Source organism: Chiloscyllium plagiosum, unplaced genomic scaffold (assembly GCF_037043375.1).
Source record: "Chiloscyllium plagiosum isolate Xiang-an unplaced genomic scaffold, Cpla_swu_hap1 HiC_scaffold_40, whole genome shotgun sequence".
In the NCBI taxonomy this organism is placed as follows: domain Eukaryota; kingdom Metazoa; phylum Chordata; class Chondrichthyes; order Orectolobiformes; family Hemiscylliidae; genus Chiloscyllium; species Chiloscyllium plagiosum.
In genome coordinates this window covers 19348272-19372271 of record NW_028270178.1, presented here as the reverse complement: position 1 = coordinate 19372271, position 24000 = coordinate 19348272, and the positions used below count along the sequence as shown (strand labels likewise).

Genomic DNA, 24000 nt, shown 5'->3' with positions numbered 1-24000 from the left:
CTGCCCCTGAGAAACCCACGTCTCTGTTATGGCCACAACATCATAGCACCAAGTACTGATCCATGCTCTCAGCTCATCAATGTTATTCCTGACACTCCTTACATTAAAGCAAACACACTTTAACCGATCCCTTGGTTCTTTCCCTGAAAATTCCTTCGCACTGGCTGCATGACCTCTTGCTATTGCTTCATCTCCATCAACTCTTACCACCGGTATATAGCTCAAGTCCCCACACCCCCGTCACACTAGCTTAAACCCTCTCGAACTACTCGAGCAAACCTTCCACCCAGGACATTGGTGCCTTCCAGTTCAGATGCGACCCGTCCTTCTTGTACAGGTCCCACCTTACCCAGAAGGCATCTCAATTATCTACATATCTGAAGGCCTCCCTACTACACCAGCTGCACAGCCACATGTTAAGTTGCACCCTTTCCTCACCTCGCTATCTCGTGGCACCGGTAGTAAACCCGAGAACACTATTATGTTCGTCCTGCTCAACAGGGAGCTGTTGGAAACTCTGTCTATCTCTTTGTGCACCGAAACATCAACCTGTTTCATTTACACTGGCTTTTTAAATGGGGTTTACTTATTGGGACTGTTGTGCATATTCAGAACAGCACAATTAAGTCACTTTAGATTGATTGAAGATTTCTTCATTGTGTTCTTTGTGTATCATTGTGTAACTTTGTAAATAAATCGTTTTTTGTTTTAATATTTAGTAGTCAACTTGGTTATGTCACTCCAGGTAATTTTCATTGTACACTTACCAAAATAAATGACAAAGTTTGGGTTTGGGGCTGCCTGCTTAATGAATGCTTCTGGCTTCGTACAAAACAGTTGTCACACTGTCTTATAGAGTCACATCCTTAGACATTCCGGACAGTTGAACACAATGGTGCACCTGCGCTTTTCACAATTGCAACATATACGTGCACTCCTTTCGTTCTTTGCTACAGATGTCAATGACATGTTTTTATTCACTGCTGAGGAAAGATCACTCAAACCGAAATATTGGCTGTGTTTTCTCCATAGATGTTATCATTAATGTTTAGCTACTCAAGCAATTTCTGTTTCGGTGGATCATATATCCTTCCTGACTTTGTGATCACCTGGCCTATCCAAGAATTGAATCTGTGCCGTGTTAAGTTAGCACAGTTGCATTGGAGATTACTTCAAGAGGCCCCATTCAATCCTTCCACCAGCTCAGGTTAACCTTGTAGGGCTATGTCTCTCAACCACTCACCTTGCCTGAGTTGCAGTGACCCGTCTGGTGAAACAGCCACCGGTCAAAGCACTCATCTAATAGAGTATGTTGGGGGTGACTTTGTCTTTACACTGAGACTGTTCGGTTCTTATAATACTTTCAAAATCCAGTCACTTATTGATAATTGCACCACCCTTTAAAACTTTCCTCAATGCAATATCTGAAGCCACTCTCGCTCTGCTACAGTTAATAATGTTCCTTTGATCTGTCTCACAAAAGCCCGACAGATAAAAATCTTTCTCATTCAGTATCAAATAACATGGCATTTCTGGACTGTTTTTAATTTTCTTCATTCCGTCCAGCACTTTCACCACCATTTAGATAATTTTAAGAAGTGGAAATAAAAACTGTTTACCATAAAACCAAAAGCCAATATACAGAAATAAACATTCATTCTTTGCTATCCTTCACTTTCTGTCCCTCAGATTTTTTTTTTTTATCTTTCCCTTCACTTTCCTCTCAACTTTACATTTCAGAACTTTATGCTGGTTCAGACCATATTGAAGCGTTACTCAAATTTATATTGACTGTATAATGATATGAAACCTCATTGAGTATAAGTGCAACATTTAAAAACATCTGGATGGGTATATGAATAGGAAGGGTTTGGAGGGATATGGACCTGGTGCTGGTAGATGAGAATTAATTGGTTCGGGATATCTGGTCGGCATGGACGAGGTGGACTGAAGGGTTTGTTTCCGTGCTGTACATCTCCATGACTCTCTGATACTATCTTATATCGTATGAGTGGGGAACAAATTGAATGCTGCGCAGATCTGACCTTCCACGAACATCGAGGCTCATAGAGACACACAACACCTAAACAGACCCTTTGTTTCAAGCTATATTGCAATTTAAAGCAGCTCCGACTGTCTGCATATCGCCCGTATCCCTCCAAACCTTCCGTATTCATGTACCTCTCTTTCTGTCTTTCAAATGTTGCCATTATACTTGCATGTACAACTTCCTCTTATTTTTGATTGTTTTGATCTATCTTTGACTTTCTGAATGTTAAAAGGAGGGAGGGGTCTAATTAATATCGCACAAAACCACATTTTCAACAATAAATACTGAGGGAAAGTAAACTGAACAGATCTGCGTTTTCTCCAAAATCATCGAAAATACCACATGCTCAGAATTCATTGAATCAACTTTGATCATCAGCTTGCTGTATGCAACTCAAAAGTTTCTTATACTTTGAAGTCCCTAGAACGATTCCCAAAGTGTTCTTTTTTACTGGCACACGCTGATTCTTGGCGCTGTTTGCTGGTCTTTTTATCTTTTACCAATTGTGAGAATATACGCTAGTTTTTCATTGTTAGAGTAAACTTTTGAAATTGTTTTCCCTTACAATATTTTGCTTCCTGCTCTGTTTCTCAAGTAAGAAATTGAGAAAAGATCTCGACGGAAATGACTGACAATCCACATGCTTCCCTGCAATCTTTTCTCACATTTATCCAAAATTAGTCATCCCACCTCAATAGATTGAGTTAACAATGCGTTAAAAGTTAATACTTCGAACGGTTTCTGAAATATTTGTGTGCAATAAATTTAGCAACTAATTATATTTTGCATTACAATGCCAACACTCTAACTACACAATATTTTCACTGGAAATAAGATCCTGACTCTCATCTTTGTTTAACAAAATGCTGTAATTCAAGTCTACTTATCTGCAATGTCGTGTAGATGATCTGCAATTTATAATTTAATACTTACTGTTTGGAATATCTTTTATGTCTGCAGCCGAATCATTCCAAGGCGTTTGAGTGCTCACTGTGAAAACTGTTAAAATAAATGTGTGCAACATTACTGGGTGTCTGAATATCTACACAACGTATAAAATTACAACTTCACAGATCAATCACATTCTCAACAACCACAATGAAGTACTTTGTTCAAAGGTTCCAACCATGGGTGAGGGAGTATCAGTCTGCATTGTGCATAATACAATTGCATTTCATCTTGTCCTCACGTGACTGTGTAATCTGTTTGTGAAACAAGAAATTTAGAAAACGTGCTTATGTAATACAAACATGTGAAATTGATTCCCGTTCTGTACTTGACTTTTCCTGAATTACTTTTGTAGTTTGAAAGTGGAGAATCAACACAACTGCAGATTTGTGTTCCTGCATAAATGTATTCAAAAAATAATATCGAATGCAAAATAATCGAGCTACCAATTTGTTAAAAATAATTATGATTTCAACTTCTTACTGAAGAATTTGTAATTAGTAAGGAAAACCTTTACACTGTCCTCTTGTCTTCCAATTCGAACAAACACAGTTTGGTACTGGGGTGAGGTCGGGCAAGGGGAAATGAGGAAACTGTTGAAGTCCACATTGATGCTCCGGGGTTGAAGTGTTCCGAGGTGGAAAATGAGGCATTCTTCCTCCAGGCGTCGGGTGGTGAGGGAGCAGCGGTGAAGGAGGCCCAGGACATCCATGTCCACGGCAGAATGGGAGGGGGAGTTGAAATGTTGGGCCACAGGGCGATGTGGTTGATTGGTATGGATGTTTCTCCCCACCACCACCCTCCACTCACTTATCTATCCACCCTTCAAGCGCTCTGCCTGTATTTATGATGAAGGGCTTTTGCCCGAAACGTCGATTTTCCTGCTCCTCGGATGCTGCCTGAACTGCTGTGTTCTTCTAGCACCACTATTCCAGAATTTGTGACCATCTGACCTATTAATCAATTGAATGTGTGATGTACACAGTTAGCTCAGTTGGATTCGGGATCACTTAATGAGGCCACCATTCAATCTTTCCACCCGCTCAGGTTACCATTGCAACTCTCGCTTTCTCAACAATTCGATCTGCCTGAGGTTTCGTGACCCACATCGTCAAAGTATCACTACCAGTCTTAAGTCTCAAATGATAGGGCACATCTGCGACGATTTTGTGATTAAAGTGATATTGTTTGATTATTGTAATACTTTCAAATGTAGTCATTTATTTTTAATTGCATCGCCCTTTAAAACTTTCCTCAATGTATTATCACAAACCATTCTCGCTCCGTTACATTTCACACTGTTCCATTGATGTGCCTCACAAAAGTCTGGCAGCCAAAAAAAAATTCTCATTCAGTATCACTGATCGTGAAATGTCTGAACGGTTGTCAATTTCCTGAATTCCTTTCAGCAATTTTAAAACTGTATGGATAAAGTAAAAATAATTGGAATAAAAACTGATTGGCGTGGAACCCAGAAGAATGTACTAATTTAGTCAAATAAAAATTTATTATTCTTTTTCACTTCCTTCCTACCCCTTTGATAATGTTTGATATTTTCTGTCCCTTTGCCTTGTGTCCTATGGACTTTAAATTTCATGCCGTGATGATGGGCTCAACCATAACAAAACTTCATTAAAATTTATATTGAATGTTTAGAAATAAGTAACTGCATTGATACTTTCTTCTATTGCATTAGAGAGGGAGAAATAGAATGTTACACAGCAACGACCATGATAATCATCTGGACTCAAAGAGTCATGTAGCACGAAAGAGACTCTGTGATCTAACTTGCCTCGCAAATTAAACTTTGGGACTGGTTTGTTCGCTTGTATTTGGCCGGCATCCCTCTCGGAGAAAGTGAGGACTGCAGATGTTGGCTGGAGTCGAGAGTGTGGTGCTGGAAAAAGGGCATATCCCTCTGAACATTTCCTATTCGTATCACTCTTCAAATGTCTTTTAAATGTTATGATTGTACCTGCATCTACAATCTCCTTTTTTTGCTGATAATTTTGACATATCTGTCCATTCTTGAATCGTAAAAAGGAGGGAGGAGGAACATTAATATTTTATAAAATGATACATCAGAAACTCAGTATTTGGGCAAAGCAATTTCAACTGTTCTGTGTTTTCCCCGTAGCCATCTATAATGGCCCATCTTTAATGAACCAGCTTCAAAAAACTACGATATTTATTATCGTTTTGATGTCCCTGGCAAGTTTCCTTTCATATTCCCGCTTATCAGCTCATGTAAGTGCATTTCTGGCTGTTGTTGGTCTTTGAATCTTTTCCTAATCATCAGGTGCGATGTAATATTCGGATATGTAGATGAAAAATTTGACATTGATTTCCCTGACGTCAGTTTTTCTTCCTGTTTTCATTCTCTTGTTAGAAAGTGAAGAATGAACTCAAATGAATTGGATTATAAACTAAATGCCCCTGCAGTTATTGCTCACATTTATCCAAAAGTAGTCATGGCACCTCAATAGATTTAGTTAACAATACCTTATAAGTTTCTCATCTGAATGATTTCCAAGATGTTTTAAGCAATAAATTCTGCAATTATATTTATTTTTTCTTACAATTACAGCGCTATAAACGCATTATATTTTGACAGAAAATAACGTCCTGACTGTCATCCCATTTTAAAAAATGTATTCGAAGTCTACTTGTTTGCAATGTCGGGAACAATGTGCATTTTAAAACCTACCTTTCAAAATATCTTTTCTGTCTGCAGTCGAAACATTCCAAGATGTTTGAGTGCTCACATCGAAAGCTGTTAAATTAGATGTTTGCAAAATTTATTTCAGTTTGAAGAACTACACAACTCATAAAGTTACAAATTCACAGCTCAATCAATCTCAACAGGCTCAATTAAGTATTTTAGTTCCGATGTTCGAACAGTGAGTGAGGGAGCATCAGTTCACACTGCATTTGCCACAACAGTTTTTAATCTTGTCCTCACAGTACTGTGTACTCTACTTGTGGAATAAGAAAGTTTGAAAACGTGCTTATGCAATAAAACATGTCAAATTGCCGTTCTGAACTTGATTTTTTTCCTGAATTCATTCTCCGGTTTGAAAGTGGAGAATCAACTCAGGAATTGATCTGCAGACTATTAATGTTCCTGCAGTTATATATAGATATATTTGTTGCAAATTAATGATTAAACGTTATATAATCTTGTGAACAATTTGTTAAAAAATTATGATTTCATTTCTTTATTGAAGCACTTGCAAAGAGCAAGGCCACATAACATTTTCCCTTTGCCATCGGATTCGGATATACCCAACACACTGTATATTTACACAACATTCTGTGCTGACTCTTGTTTTTGTATAATAATAGCAACAATTAGTTAAACTTTTATGCATGCTGAGAAGGTACTGAGTAATTTATTTGCACACTTACCTTTCAAAACATGTTTTCTGAGGATTTTTTAATCACACAAAGGTGATACATTTCCTACTTTGTCCCAAACTCTGTGGCTTTGATAGTTTTGAACACACTCTATTTCGTCATCATATTATCGTGCAATATAAAGCAGTTACCTTCGAACTGAATGAATACTGACCTTCTGTTTTTATCCATAACAGTATGCTGTCTCTCAAATATACATGTCGTAACCCTGTCCCAGAGAGTCGCATGTTTCCACATTACGGGAATTTGATCACAACGGTGCATCAGTGCTTTCCACAGTTGCAACATGGACATGCACTACTTTCGTTCTTTGCTACAGATATCAATGACATGTTTTTATTCACTGCTGAGGAAAGATCACTCAAACCGAAATATTGGCTGTGTTTTCTCTCCATAGATGTTATCATTAATGTTTAGCTACTCAAGCAATTTCTGTTTCGGTGGTTCATATAACGGGTCCTGACTTTGTGACCACCTGGCCTATCCATGAATTGAATCTGTGACGTACTAAGTTAGGCACAGTTGGATTGGAGATTACTTCAAGAGGACCCATTCAATCCTTCCATCAGCTCAGGTTAACCTTGTAGGGCTATGTCTCTCAACCACTCCCCTTGCCTGAGATGTAGTGACACGTTTGGTCAAACTGCCACCGGTCAAAGCACTCAACTAATAGAGTATGTTGGGCGTGACTTTGTCTTTACACTGAGACTGTTCGGTTCTTATAATACTTTCAAAATTCAGTCACTTATTAATAATTGCATCACCCTTTAAAACTTTCCTCAACGCATTATCTGAAACCACTCTGGCTCTGCTGCATTTCATAATGTTCCTTTGAACTGTCTCACAAAAGCCCGACAGATAAAAATCTTTCTCATTCAGTATCAAATAACATGGCATTTCTGTACTGTTTTCAATTTTCTTCATTCCGTCCAGCACTTTCACTACCATGTCGATAATTTTAAGAAGATGAAATAAAAACTGATTACCATAAAACCAAAAGCCAATATACAGAAATAATCATTCATTATTTGCTATCCTTCACTTTCTGTCCCTCAGATTGTATTGATCTGTCCCTTCACTTTCCTCTCAACTTTACATTTCAGAACTTTATGCTGGTTCAGACCATATTGAAGCGTTACTCAAATTTATATTCCCTGTAAAATGATATGTAACCTCATTGAGTATAAGTGCAACATTTAAAAGCATCTGGATGGGTATATGAATAGGAAGGGTTTGGAGGGATATGGACCTTGTACTGGTAGATGAGACTTAATTAGTTCGGGATATCTGGTCGGCATTGACGAGTTGGACTGAAGGGTCTGTTTCCGTGCTGTACATCTCCATGACTCTCTGATGCTATCTTATATCGTATTAGTGGGGAACAAATTGAATGTTGCGCAGATCTGACCGTCCACGAACATCGAGGCTCAAAGAGACACACAACACATAAACAGACCCTTTGTTTCAAGCTATATTGCAATTTAAACCAGCTCCGTTTGTCTGCATATCGCCCGTATCTCTCCAAAACTTCCGTATTCATGTACCTCTCTTTCTGTCTTTCAAATGTTGCCATTATAGTTGCATGTACAACTCCCTCTTATTTTTGATTGTTTTGATCTATCTTTGACTTTCTGAATGTTAAAAGGAGGGAAGGATCTAATTAATATTGCACAAAAGCACATTTTCAACAATAAATACTGAGGGAAAGTAAACTGAACAGATCTGTGTTTTCTCCAAATTCATCGAAAATACCACACTCTCAGACTTCATTGAGCCAACTTTTTTCATCAGCTTGCTTTATGTAAATCTAAAGTTTCTTATACTTTGACGTCCCTAGAACGATTCCCAATGTGTTCCCTTTTACTGGCACACGCTGATTCTTGGCGCTGTTTGCTGGTCTTTTTATCTTTTACCAATTGCTAGAATATACGCTAGTTTTTCAATGTTACAGTAAACTTTTGAAATTGATTTCCCTTACAATATTTTGCTTCCTGCTCTGTTTCTCAAGTAAGAAATTGAGAAAAGACCTCGAAGGAAATGACTGACAATCCACATGCTTCCCTGCAATCTTTTCTCACATTTATCCAAAATTAGTCATCCCACCTCAATAGATTGAGTTAACAATCCGTTAAAAGTTAATACTTCGAACAGTTTCTGAAATATTTGTGTGCAATAAATTTAGCAACTAATTATATTTTGCATTACAATGCCAACACTCTAACTACACAATATTTTCACTGGAAATAAGATCCTGACTCTCATCTTTGTTTAAGAAAATGCTGTAATTCAAGTCTACTTATTTGCAATGTCGTGAAGATGATCAGCAATTTATATTTTAATACTTACTGTTTGGAATATCTTTTATGTCTGCAGCCGAATCATACCAAGACGTTTGAGTGCTCACTGTGAAAACTGTTAAAATAAATGTGTGCAACATTACTGGGTGTCTGAATAACTACACAACGTATAAAATTACAACTTCACAGATCAATCGCATTTTCAACAACCACAATGAAGTATTTTGTTCAAAGGTTCCAACCATGGGTGAAGGAGTATCAGTCTGTATTGTACATAATACAATTGCATTTCATCTTGTCCTCACGTGACTGTGTAATCTGGTTGTGAAACAAGATACTTAGAAAACGTGCTTATGTAATACAAACATGTGAAATTGATTCCCGTTCTGTACTTGACTTTTCCTGAATTCCTTTTGTAGTTTGAAAGTGGAGAATCAACACAACTGCAGAGTATGTGTTCCTGCATAAATGTATTCAAAAATAATAATCGAATGCAAAATAATCGAGCTACCAATTTTTAAAAAATAATAATAATTTAAACTCTTTACTGAATAATTTGCAAGCAATAAGGAAAACGTTTACATTGTCCCTTTGACTACCGATTCGAACAAACACATCACACTATATTCTTAAATAATGTTCTCTGCTCACTGATGTACTTGCTTAAAAATCTTCATTTTCAGTAAAATGACATAATTATTTCGGAAGGCTGAGAAGGTATTTCATAATTTATATTTGTACAGTTACCTTTCAGAATTCGTTTAGGTAGGTATTTGGATCACTCAAAAGTGAATCATATCTTACTTTTTCCCAATATATGATGCCTTGACAGTTTTGCCCACATTCTATTTCCTTATCATGTCACCTTCCATTATGGAGCAGTGAACATCGAACTGAATAAAGACTGTCCTTATATTCTCATGCATAATATTCCGCTCTCTATGAAATATACATGCAGTTACTCTGTCTTACAGAGTTACATCTTCCCACTTTATGGAAAATAGAACACAACGGTGCACTTGTGCATTTTACAATTGTAACATGACCCTGTACTCCTTATGTTCTTTGCTTCAGCTGTAAAATTCATGTGTTCGTTCAGTGCTGAGGAAGGATCACTCAACCTAAAATGTGAGCTGTACTTTCTCTCCGCAGATGCCGTCGGAATTGTCGAGCTTTTCAAGCAGTTTCTGTTTTTGTCGATGATATATTCTCCTTAATTTTGTGACCACCTGGGTAAAAGCAATGACTGCAGATGCTGGAAACCAGATTCTGGGTTAGTGGTTCTGGAATAGCACAGCAGTTCAGGCAGCATCCGAGGAGCAGTAAAATCGACGTTTCGGGCAAAAGCCCTTCATCAGGAATACAGGAGAAAGCCAGAACTCTGGAGAGATAAGTGGGAGGAGGGTGGGGGTGGGGAGAAAGTAGCTTAGAGTACAATAGGTGAGTGGGGATGGGGATGAAGGGGTTAAGTCGAGGGTGGGGGTAGGGTGGAGTGGATAGGTGGAAAAGAAGATAGGCAGGTACGAAAAGTTATGGGGACAATGCTGAGCTGAAATTTTGGAACTGGGGTGAGGTGAGGGAAGGGGAAATGAGGAAACTGTTGAAATTCACATTGTTGCCCTGGGGTTGAAGTGTTCTGAGGTGGAAGATGAGGCCTTCTTCCTCCAGGCGTCGGGTGGTGAGGGAGCGGCGGTGATGGAGGCCCAGGACATCCATGTCCTTGGCAGAATGGGAGGGGGAGTTGAAATGTTGGGCCACAGCGCGGTGTGGTTGATTGGTGTGTGTGTGTTTCTCCCCACCACCACCCTCCAGGCTCTCACTTACCTATCCACCCTTCAGGCTCTCAACCTGTATTTATGATGAAGGGCTTTTACCCGAAACGTCGATTTTCCTGCTCCTCGGATGCTGCCTGAACTGCTGTGTTCTTCCAGCTCCACAAATCCAGAATTCGTGACCACCTGACCTATTAATCAATTGAATGTGTGATGTACACAGTTAGCTCAGTTGGATTCGGGATCACTTAATGAGGCCACCATTCAATCTTTCCACCAGCTCAGGTTACCATTGCAGCTCTCTCTTTCTCAACCATTCGATCTGCCTGAGGTTTCGTGACCCACATCGTCAAAGTACCACCAGTCATAAGTCTCAAATGATAGGGTACATCTGCGACGATTTTGTGATTAAAGTGATATTGTTTGATTATTGTAATACTTTCAAATGCAGTCGTCTAGTTTTAATGGCATCACCCTTTAAAACTTTCCTCAATGAATGATCACAAACCATTCTCGCTCCGCTACATTTAGCACTGTTCCATTGATGTGCCTCACAAAAGTCTGACAGCTAAAAAAAAAAATATCATTCAGTATCACCAATCGTGAAATTTCTGAACTGTTGTCAATTTTCTGAATTCCTTTCAGCAATTTAAAACTGTATGGATATAGCATAAATAATTGGAATAAAAACTGATTGGCGTGGAACCCAGAAGAATGTACTAATTTAGTCAAATAAGAATTCATTATTCGTTTTCACTTCCTTCCTGCCCCTTAGATAATGTTTGATATTTCCTGTCCCTTTGCCTTGTATCCTATGGACTTTAAATTTCATGCAGTGATGATGGGCTCAACCATAACAAAACTTCATTAAAATTTATATTGAATGTTTAAAAATAAGTAACTGCATTGATACTTTCTTCTATCGCATTAGAGAGGGAGAAATAGAATGTTACACAGCAACGACCATGATTGTCATCTGGACTCAAAGAGTCATGTAGCAAGAAAGAGACTCTGTGATCTAACTTGCCTCGCAAATTAAACTTTGGGACTGGTTTGTTCGCTTGTGTTTGGCCCGCATCCCTCACGGAGAAAGTGAGGACTGCAGATGTTGTAGGCTAGAGTCGAGAGAGTGGTGCTGGAAAAAGGGCATATCCCTCTGAACATTTCCTATTCGTATCACTCTCCAAATCTCTTTTAAATGTTATGGTTGTACCAGCATCTACAACCTCCTTTTTTTGCTGATAATTTTGACATATCTGTCTCTTCTTCAATCGTAAAAAGGAGGGAGGAGGAACATTAATATCTTATAAAATGATATTTCAGAAACTCAATATTTGGGCAAAGCAATTTCAACTGTTCTGTGTTTTCCCCGTAGCCATCTATAATGGCCCATCTATAATGAGCCAAGACTTCTCATGAACCAGCTTCAAAAAACTACGATATTTATTATCGTTTTGATGTCCCTGGCAGGTTTCCTTTCATATTCCCGCTTATCAGCTTATGTAAGTGCATTTCTGGCTGTTGTTGGTCTTTGAATCTTTTCCTAATCATCAGGTGCGATGTAATATGAAAAGTTTGACATTGATTTCCCTGAAATCAGTTTTTCTTCCTGTTCTCATTCTCTTGTTAGAAAGTGAAGAATGAACTCAAATGAATTGGATTATATACTAAATGCCCCTGCAGTTATTGCTCACATTTATCCAAAAGTAGTCATGGCACCTCAATAGATTTAGTTAACAATACCTTATAAGTTTCTCATCTGAATGATTTCCAAGATGTATTAAGCAAGAAATTCAGCAATTATATTTATTTTTTCTTACAATTACAGCGCTATAATCGCATTATAATTTGACAGAAAGTAACGTCCTGACTGTCATCCCGTTTTAAAAATGTATTCGAAGTCTACTTGTTTGCCATGTCGGGAACAATTTGCATTTTAAAACCTACCTTTCAAAATATCTTTTCTGTCTTCAGTCGAAACACTCCAAGATGTTTGAGTGCTCACATCGAAAGCTGTTAAATTAGATGTTTGCAAAATTTATTTCAGTTTGAAGAACTACACAACTCATAAGTTACAAATTCACAGCTGAATCACAATCTCAACAGGCTCAATTAAGTATTTTAGTTCCGATGTTCCAACAGTGAGTGAGGGAGCATCAGTTCACACTGCATTTGCCACAACAGTTTTTAATCTTGTCCTCACAGGACTGTGTACTCTACTTGTGGAATAAGAAAGTTTGAAAACGTGCTTATGCTATAAAACATTTCAAATTGCCGTTCTGAACTTGATTTTTTTCCTGAATTCATTCTCCGGTTTGAAAGTGGAGAATCAACTCAGGAATTGAACTGCAGAGTATTAATGTTCCTGCAGTTATATATAGATATATTTGTTGCAAATTAATGATTAAACGTCATATAATCTTGTGAACAATTTGTTACAATTTGATTCCATTTCTTTATTGGAACACTTGAAAAGAGCAAGGCCACATAACATTTTCCCTTTGCCACCGGATCCGGACACACCCATCACACTGTAGATTTACACAACATTCTGTGCTGACTCTTGTTTTTGTATAATAATAGCAACAATTAGTTAAACTTTTGTGCATGTTGAGAAGGTACTGAGTAATTTATTTGCACACTTCCCTTTCAAAACATGTTTTCTGCGGGTTTTTGAATCACACAAAGTTGATTCATTTCCTACTTTGTCCCAAACTCTAGGGCTTTGAGAGTTTTGAACACACTCTATTTCGTTATCATATTATCGTGCAATATAAAGCAGTTAACTTCGAACTGAATGAACACTGTCCTTCTGTTTTTATTCATAACATTCTGCTGTCTCTCATTTATACATGTTGTAACCCTGTCCTAGAGAGTCGCATGTTTCCACATTCCGGGAAGTCGATCACAACGGTGCATCAGTGCTAAGGAAAGATCACTCAAACCGAAATATTGGCTGTGTTTTCTCTCCATAGATGTTATCATTAATGTTTAGCTACTGAAGCAATTTCTGTTTCGGGGGATCATATATCCTTCCTGACTTGGTGATCACCTGGCCTATCCAAGAATTGAATCTGTGACGTGTTAAGTTAGCACAGTTGCATTGGAGATTACTTCAAGAGGCCCCATTCAATCCTTCCACCAGCTCAGGTTAACCTTGTAGGGCTATGTCTCTCAACCACTCACCTTGCCTGAGTTGCAGTGACCCGTCTGGTGAAACAGTCACCGGTCAAAGCACTCATCTTATAGAGTATGTTGGGGGTGACTTTGTCTTTACACTGAGACTGTTCGGTTCTTATAATACTTTCAAAATCCAGTCACTTATTGATAATTGCACCACCCTTTAAAACTTTCCTCAATGCATTATCTGAAGCCACTCTCGCTCTGCTACAGTTAATAATGTTCCTTTGATCTGTCTCACAAAAGCCCGACAGATAAAAATCTTTCTCATTCAGTATCAAATAACATGGCATTTCTGTACTGTTTTCAATTTTCTTCATTCCGTCCAGCACTTTCAACACCATGTAGATAATTTTAAGAAGTGGAAATAAAAACTGTTTAACATAAAACCAAAAGCCAATATACAGAAATAATCATTCATTCTTTGCTATCCTTCACTTTCTGTCCCTCAGATTTTTTTTTATCTTTCCCTTCACTTTCCTCTCAACTTTACATTTCAGAACTTTATGCTGGTTCAGACCATATTGAAGCGTTACTCAAATTTATATTCCCTGTATAATGATATGTAACCTCATTGAGTATAAGTGCAACATTTAAAAGCATCTGGATGGGTATATGAATAGGAAGGGTTTGGAGGGATATGGACCTTGTGCTGGTAGATGAGACTTAATTGGTTCGGGATATCTGGTCGGCATGGACGAGTTGGACTGAAGGGTCTGTTTCCGTGCTGTACATCTCCATGACTCTCTGATGCTATCTTATATCGTATTAGTGGGGAACAAATTGAATGTTGCGCAGATCTGACCTTCCACGAACATCGCGGCTCATAGAGAGACACAACACATAAACAGACCCTTTGTTTCAAGCTATATTGCAATTTAAACCAGCTCCGTTTGTCTGCATATCGCCGGTATCCCTCCAAAACGTCCATATTCATGTACCTCCCTTTCTGTCTTTCAAATGTTGCCATTATACTTGCATGTACAACTTCCTCTTATTTTTGATTGTTTTGATCTATCTTTGAATTTCTGAATGTTAAAAGGAGGGAGGGATCTAATTAATATTGCACAAAAGCACATTTTCAACAATAAATACTGAGGGAACGTAAACTGAACAGATCTGTGTTTTCTCCAAATTCATCGAAAATACCACACTCTCAGACTTCATTGAGCCAACTTTGTTCATCAACTTGCTTTATGTAAATCTAAAGTTTCTTATACTTTGACGTCCCTAGAACGATTCCCAATGTGTTCCCTTTTACTGGCACACGCTGCTTCTTGGCGCTGTTTGCTGGTCTTTTTATCTTTTACCAATTGCGAGAATATACACTAGTTTTTCAATGTTACAGTAAACTTTTGAAATTGATTTCCCCTACAATATTTTGCTTCCTGCTCTGTTTCTCAAGTAAGAAATTGAGAAAAGACCTCGAAGGAAATGACTGACAATCCACATGCTTCCCTGCAATCTTTTCTCACGTTTATCCAAAATTAGTCATCCCACCTCAATAGATTGAGATAATAATGCGTTAAAAGTTAATACTTCGAACGGTTTCTGAAATATTTGTGTGCAATAAATTTAGCAACTAATTATATTTTGCATTACAATGCCAACATTGTAACTACACAATATTTTCACTGGAAATAAGATCCTGACTCTCATCTTTGTTTAAGAAAATGCTGTAATTCAAGTCTACTTATTTGCAATGTCGTGAAGATGATCAGCAATTTATATTTTAATACTTACTTTTTGGAATATCTTTTATGTCTGCAGCCGAATCATACCAAGACGTTTGAGTGCTCACTGTGAAAACTGTTAAAATAAATGTGTGCAACATGACTGGGTGTCTGAATAACTATACAACGTATTAAATCACAACTTCACAGATCAATCGCATTTTCAACAGCCACAATGAAGTATTTTGTTCAAAGGTTCCAACCATGGGTGAGGGAGTATCAGTCTGTATTGTACATAATACAATTGAATTTCATCTTGTCCTCACGTGACTGTGTAATCTGGTTGTGAAACAAGATACTTAGAAAATGTGCTTATGTAATACAAACATATGAAATTGATTCCCGTTCTGTACTTGACTTTTCCTGAATTACTTTTGTAGTTTGAAAGTGGAGAATCAACACAACTGCAGAGTATGTGTTCCTGCATAAATGTATTCAAAAATAATAATCGAATGCAAAATAATCGAGCTACCAATTTTTTAAAAATAATAATAATTTAAACTCTTTACTGAATAATTTGCAAGCTATAAGGAAAACCTTGATATTGTCCCCTTGACTACCGATTCGAACAAACACATCACACTATATTCTTAAATAATGTTCTCTGCTCACTGATGTACTTGCTTAAAAATCTTCATTTTAAGTAAAATGACATAATTATTTCGGAAGGCTGAGAAGGTATTTCATAATTTATATTTGTACAGTTACCTTTCAGAATTTGTTTAGGTAGGTATTTGAATCACTCAAAAGTGAATCATATCTTACTTTTTCCCAATATATGATGCCTTGACAGTTTTGCCCACATTCTATTTCCGTATCATGTCACCTTCCATTATGGAGCAGTGAACATCGAACTGAATAAAGACTGTCCTTATATTCTCATGCATAATATTCCGCTCTCTTTAAAATATACATGCAGTTACTCTGTCTTACAGAGTTACATCTTCCCACTTTATGGAAAATAGAACACAACGGTGCACTTGTGCATTTTACAGTTGTAACATGACCCTGTACTCCTTATGTTCTTTGCTTCAGCTGTAAAATTCATGTGTTCGTTCAGTGCTGAGGAAGGATCACTCAACCTAAAATGTGAGCTTAAATTTCTCTCCGCAGATGCCGTTGGAAATGTTGAGCTTTTCAAGCAGTTTCTGTTTTTGTCGATGATATATTCTCCTTAAATTTGTGACCACCTGGGTAAAAGCAATGACTGCAGATGCTGGAAACCAGATTCTGGGTTAGTGGTTCTGGAATAGCACAGCAGTTCAGGCAGCATCCGAGGAGCAGAAAATCGACGTTTTGGGCAAAAGCCCTTCATCAGGAATATAGGAGAAAGCCAGAATTCTGGAGAGATAAGTGAGAGGAGGTTGGAAGTGTGGAGAAAGTAGCTTAGAAAACAATAGGTGAGTGGGGAAGGGGATGAAGGTGTTAGGTCGGGGGTGGGAGGGTGGAGTGGATAGGTGGAAAAGAAGATAGGCAGGTACGACAAGTTGTGGGGACAATGCTGAGCTGGAAGCTTGGAACTGGGGTGAGGTGGGGGAAGGGGAAATGAGGAAACTGTTGAAATCCACTTTGTTGCCCTGGGGTTGAAGTGTTCTGAGGTGGAAGATGAGGCCTTCTTCCTCCAGGCGACGGGTGGTGAGGGAGCGGCGGTGATGGAGGCCCAGGACCTCCATGTCCACGGCAGAATGGGAGAGGGAGTTGAAATGTTGGGCCACAGGGCGGTGTGGTTGATTGGTGTGTGTGTTTCTCCCCATCACCACCCTCCAGGCTCACACTTACCTATCCACCCTTCAGGCTCTCAACCTGTATTTATGATGAAGGGCTTTTAGACGAAACGTCGATTTTCCTGCTCCTCGGATGCTGCCTGAACTGCTGTGTACTTCCAGCACCACTAATCCAGAATTTGTGACCACCTGACCTATTATTCAATTGAATGTGTGATGTACACAGTTAGATCAGTTGGATTCGGGATCACTTAATGAGGCCACCATTCAATCTTTCCACCAGCTCAGGTTACCATTGCAGCTCTCCCTTTCTCAACCATTCGATCTGCCTGAGGTTTCGTGACCCACATCGTCAAAGTACCACCAGTCATAAGTCTCAAATGATAGGGTACATCTGCGACGATTTTGTGATTAAAGTGATATTGTTTGATTATTGTAATACTTTCAAATGCAGTCATCTAGTTTTAATGACATCACCCTTTAAACCTTTCCTCAATGTATTATCACAAACCATTCTCGCTCCGCTACATTTCGCACTGTTCCATTGATGTGCCTCACAAAAGTCTGGCAGCCAAAAAAAAATTACTCATTCAGTCTCACTGATTGTGAAATTTCTGAACTGTTGTCAATTTTCTGAATTCCTTTCAGCAATTTTAAAAATGTATGGATCAAGTAAAAATAATTGGAATAAAAACTGATTGGCGTGGAAACCAGAAGAATGTACTAATTTAGTCAAATAAGAATTCTTTATTTGTTTTCACTCCCTTCCTGCCCGTTAGATAATGATTGATATTTCCTGTCCCTTTGCCTTGTATCCTATGGACTTTAAATTTTATGCCGTGATGATGGGATCAACCATAACAAAACTTCATTAAAATTTATATTGAATGTTTATAAATAAGTAACTGCATTGATACTTTCTTCTATCGCATTAGAGAGGGAGAAATAGAATGTGACACAACAACGACCATGATTATCATCTGGACTCTAAGACTCATGTAGCACGAAAGAGACTCTGTGATCTAACTTGCCACGCAAATTAAACTTTGGGTCTGGTTTGTTCGCTTGTGTTTGGCCCGCATCCCTCACGGAGAAAGTAAGGACTGCAGATTTTGTAGGCTAGAGTCGAGAGTGTGGTGCTGGAAAAAGGGCATATCCCTCTGAACATTTCCTATTCGTGTCACTCTCCAAATGTCTTTTAAATGTTATGATTGTACCTGCATCTACAACCTCCTTTTTTTTGCTGATAATTTTGACATATCTGTCTCTTCTTGAATCGTATAAAGGAGGGAGGAGGAACATTAATATTTTATAAAATGATATTTCAGAAACTCAATATTTGGGCAAAGCAATTTCAACTCTTCTGTGTTTTCCCCGTAGTCATCTATATTGGCACATCTTTAATGAGCCAACACTTCTCATGAACCAGCTTCAAAAAACTACGATATTTATTATCGTTTTGATGTCCCTGGCAAGTTTCCTTTCATATTCCCGCTTATCAGCTCATGTAAGTGCATTTCTGGCTGTTGTTGGTCTTTGAATCTTTTCCTAATCATCAGGTGCGATGTAATATTCGGATATGTAGATGAAAAATTTGACATTGATTTCCCTGACGTCAGTTTTTCTTCCTGTTTTCATTCTCTTGTTAGAAAGTGAAGAATGAACTCAAATGAATTGGATTATAAACTAAATGCCCCTGCAGTCATTGCTCACATTTATCCAAAAGTAGTCATGGCACCTCAATAGATTTAGTTAACAATACCTTATAAGTTTCTCATCTGAATGATTTCCAAGATGTTTTAAGCAATAAATTCAGCAATTATATTTATTTTTTCTTACAATTACAGCGCTATAAACGCATTATATTTTGACAGAAAATAACGTCCTGACTGTCATCCCATTTTAAAAATGTATTCGAAGTCTACTTGTTTGCAATGTCGGGAACAATTTGCATTTTAAAACCTACCTTTCACAATATCTTTTCTGTCTGCAGTCGAAACACTCCAAGATGTTTGAGTGCTCACATCGAAAGCTGTTAAATTAGATGTTTGCAAAATTTATTTCAGTTTGAAGAACTACACAACTCATAAGTTACAAATTCACAGCTCAATCACAATCTCAACAGGCTCAATTTAGTATTTTCGTTCCGATGTTCCAACAGTGAGTGAGGGAGCATCAGTTCACACTGCATTTGCCACAACAGTTTTTAATCTTGTCCTCACAGTACTGTGTACTCTACTTGTGGAATAAGAAAGTTTGAAAACGTGCTTATGCAATAAAACATGTCAAATTGCCGTTCTGAACTTGATTTTTTTCCTGAATTCATTGTCCAGTTTGAAAGTGGAGAATCAACTCAGGAATTGAACTGCAGAGTATTAATGTTCCTGCAGTTATATATAGATATATTTGTTGCAAATTAATGATTAAACGTCATATAATCTTGTGAACAATTTGTTAAAAAAATAAGATTTCATTTCTTTATTCAAGCACTTGCAAAGAGCAAGGCCACATAACATTTTCCCTTTGCCATCGGATTCGGACATACCCAACACACAGTATATTTACACAACATTCTGTGCTGACTCTTGTTTTTGTATAATAACAGCAACAATTAGTTAAACTTTTGTGCATTTTGAGAAGGTACTGAGTAATTTATTTGCACGCTTACCTTTCAAAACATGTTTTCTGCGGGTTTTTGAATCACACAAAGTTGATTCATTTCCTACTTTGTCCCAAACTCTGGGGTTTGGTAGTTTTGAACACACTCTATTTCGTCATCATATTATCGTGCAATATAAAACAGTTACCTTCGAACTGAATGAATACTGTCCTTCTGTTTTTATTCATAACATTCTGCTGTCTGTCAAATATACATGTCGTAACCCTGTCCTAGAGAGTCACATGTTTCCACATTAAGGGAAAGTCGATCACAACTGTGCATCAGTGCTTTCCACAATTTAACACGAACCTGCACTACTTTTGTTCTTTGCTTCAGGTATTAAAGACACAGTGCAGTTCTGAGGAATAATCACTCAATCCCAGTGTTGAGTTCCCAGTGTTTTCGCTCCACACAGGCTATCAGAAATACCGAGCGTTTCGAGCAATTTCTATTTTTGTTGATAATATATTCTCTTCGACTTTCTGTCCCCCTGACCTAACCATCAGTTGAATGTGTGATGCACACAGTTAGCACAGTGGATTGCATATCTCTTAATGACGCCACCATTCAATCCTTCCACCAGCTCAGGTTAACATTGCAGAGTTCTGTTTCTCAACCACTCTACCTGCTGACGATGTAGTGACCCATCTGCTCTAACTACCACTGGTTAAATCACGCACCTCACGTCTGTAGTCAATTTGTCCTTACACTTCAGGTTTTGATACTGGTTCAGACCGTACTGAGGCTTTACTAAAATTTATATTCACTGTGTAATGACATCTAACATCACTGACTTTATCTTATTTGCATTAGAGGGGACGAATTGAATGTTACGCAGCCCTGACCTTCCATTAACTCACTGAGTCATGCAGCCCAGAAACTGACAATTTAATCCAATCTATATTACAATCTAAACCAGTCCCGTTTGCATGCGTTTCGCCCCGATCTCTCTGAATGTTCCGTACTCTTGTAGCTCTCCAAATATCTTTCAAATGGCGGAACTCTACCTGCATTTACAACTTTGTCCTGGTGTTGATTGATTTGAACTATCTTTGACTTTCTGAATGATAAAATGAGGGAGGAAGGGAAGTAAAGGTACACAGAATGATATTTCCAACTGTATTTACTGGGAGAAAGTAATTTTAAAAGGTCTGTCGTTTCTCCAAAGTCATCGGAAATACCACATTTTGAGTCTTTAATGTGCCATCATTACGCATAACATTGCTTTATGTCACGATGAAATTTCTTGTAATTTGACGAACTTGACATGCTTCCTAAAATGATCCCTTTCACGAGCAGACTTGGCTTCGTGGCGCTGTTTGCTCGGCTTTTTTTCCCCCCAATCATCAGGATCGATACTGTTTTTGCATTGGTCGAATAAACTACTGAAATTGGTTTCCCTTACAAAATATGCCTTTTTGCCGTGATTCTCAAGCAAGAAATTGGAAAACAATCTCAAAGGAATTGAGTGACAAATTATGTGCTTCTCTGCAGTCATTGCTTACATTGACCTAAATTAGTCATCCCACGCAATCAATTGAGTCAACAACAAGTTAAAAATTAAGAAGGCAAAGTGTTTCCGAAATACTTGTGTGCATTATATCAAGCAACTATTTAAATTTTGCATTTCAATGCAATCACTCTAATCACATTTTTTTTTTGCACAGAAAGTAATGTCCTGTCATCTTTGAAAAGAAAACGCTGTAATTGGAGTCTATGTGTTTGCAATTTATACTTTACACTTACCATTTGACCGATCTCGTCTGTCTGCAGTCGAATCACGCCAAGATGTTTGAGTGCTGGCATCGGAAGCTGTTAAGATAGATGTTTGTAACATTACTGGGTGGCTGAAAAAAACGCACAACTTATAAAATTACAACTTCACAGATTAATCATGTTCTCAACAGGCTTAATGAAGTTCTTTGTTCCCAAGTTCCAACAGTGGGTGAAGGAGTGTCAGTCTCCATTTTGCATACTACAATTGTATTTCAGCTTGTCCTCAAAGGACTGTCTATTATATTTGTGAAACAAGAAACTTTGAAAACGTGCTTATGTACAACAGCACGTATTGTTATCGTACTGTATCTTATTTTGCTTGAATTCATCCTCTGGTTTGAAAGTGGCGAATCAATACAGAAGAGTTGAACTGCAGATTATTTATGTTCCCACAGTTACATATATATATATATATATATATATATATATATATATATACACATATATATATGTATTGAAAATGAATGATGGCATGTCAAATAATCTCATTAACATTTTGTTACAAATGTATGATTTCAATTCCTTTACTGAAGCATTTGCAAAGAGTACTGCTGTTTATTACATTTTCCTTTTGTCTTCCGATTCGAGTGCACTCATCACACTGTATTTTTCCAGTCGTTCTGTGCTGACTTTGTTTTTATTTAATTAACGTCGTATTCAGTTAAAAATAAGTTCAACTGTTCTGCATGTTGAGAAGGTAATTAGTAGTTTATATTTGTAAATTTACAATTCAGAATAAATTTTATGTAGGTACTTGAACCACTCAAAGTTGATGCATTTCCCTCTTTTTCCCAATATATGGTTCTTTCATAGATTTGAAGGCACTGTATTTCGTTATCATGTCATCGTGCAGTACAAGGAAGTGAACATCGAACTGAATAAAGACTGTGTTTCTGCTTTCATGAAAAATATTCTGCTGTCTGTAAAATATATATGCAGTCACCCTGTCCTATCGAGTCACATGCTTTCACATTAAGGGAAAGTAGATCACAACGGTGCATCCGTGATTTCCACAAGAACCTGCACACCTTTTATTTTTTGCTTCAGATGCCAAAGCCATGTGTTCGTGCAGTTCTCAGGAAGGATCACTCAACTCGATACGTTTCCAGTGTTTTCTCTCCACACAGGCTATCAGAAATGCTGAGCAATTCTAGCAATTTCTTTTTTTTTCATCATATATTCTCTTTGAATTTGCGACCATCTGACCTATCTGAATGTGTGATGCACACAGTTGGAAGAGTCGATTGAAGATCATTTAATGATGCCACCATTCAATCCTTGCACGAGCTCAGGTTAGCATTGCAGGGTTCTGTTTCTTAATCACTATACCTGCCGGTGATGTAGTGACCCATCTGCTCAAACTACCACTAGTGAAAGCTCTCACCTGAGAGCGCACGACTGTGGTCAGTTGGTCCTAACATTTCAGGTTTTGATACTGGTCCAGATCACACCGACGCTTTCCTAAAACTTATATTCACTGTCTAATGACATGTAACATCACTGACACTACCTTATTCGCATTAGAGGGGAAGAATTGAATGTTACACAGACCTGAACTTCCATTAACTCATTGAGTCATGCAGTGCAGAAACAGATACTTCATTCCAATCTATATTACAAGCTAAACCAGTCCCGCTTGTTGTCTATCCAATATACATATTGTCTCCCTATCCTAGAGAATCACACACTTCCACCTTACGGAAAGAAGATCACAATGGTGCATCTGTACTTGTTACAATTTTAACATGAAGCTGCGCACCTTATGTTCATTTCTTCGGATGTCAAAGTCGTGTGTTCTTTCCGTGCTGTGGGAGGATTATTCAATCGAAACGTTACGTATGTTCTCTCTCCACAGACGCTATCAAAAATTCTGAGGTTTTCAAACAATTTATTTTTTTTTGACCAGCTAACCTATGCATCAACTGAATGCATGACGTACAAACTTAGCACAGTTGCATTGTAAATCACTTAATGAGACCATCATTCAATCCTTACACCAACTCAGGTTATCTTACAGGGTTCTGTTTCCCAACCATTCCACTAACCTGAGATGTAGTGACCCATCTGGTCAAACTGCCACTGGTCAAAGCTCTCAACTGAAAGCGTATGTCTATGTTGAATTTGTCTTTACCTTGAGAATGCTACAATCTTGTAATCCTTTCATAAGTCAGTCACTTACTGATAATTGCACCACCCTTTAAAATATTCCTCAATCTGTTACGGCACGGTGGCACAGTGGTTCGCACTGCTGCCTCACAGCAGTGGAGACCCGGGCCCAATTTCCGCCTCAGTCAACTGTCTGTGTGGAGTTTGCACATTCTCCCCGTGTCAGCATCGGTTTCATTTGGGTGCTACGGTTTCCTCCCACAGTCCACAAATGTGCAGGTTAGGTGATTGGCTATGCTTAATTGCCCATAGTGTTAGGTGAAGGGATAAATGTAGGG

At 38.1% G+C, this 24000-nt stretch overlaps 1 protein-coding gene across 1 annotated transcript in view; it reads right to left on the bottom strand.

Moving 5' to 3' along the window:
- The window catches only part of LOC122544088 (NACHT, LRR and PYD domains-containing protein 12-like), a 49035-nt gene extending 29888 nt beyond the window's left edge, over positions 1-19147 (bottom strand). Inside the window, exons 1-6 of the mRNA XM_087981518.1 lie at positions 19088-19147; positions 15408-15464; positions 12432-12497; positions 8762-8827; positions 5706-5771; positions 2984-3049 (exon numbers count right to left, since the gene is read on the bottom strand). Coding sequence (XP_087837644.1) covers position 2984 — 1 coding nt within the window. The 5' untranslated portion in view covers positions 2985-3049; positions 5706-5771; positions 8762-8827; ... (1 more) ...; positions 15408-15464; positions 19088-19147. The remainder of the gene's footprint in view (positions 1-2983; positions 3050-5705; positions 5772-8761; positions 8828-12431; positions 12498-15407; positions 15465-19087) is intronic.
- Positions 19148-24000: the final 4853 nt, after the last annotated feature.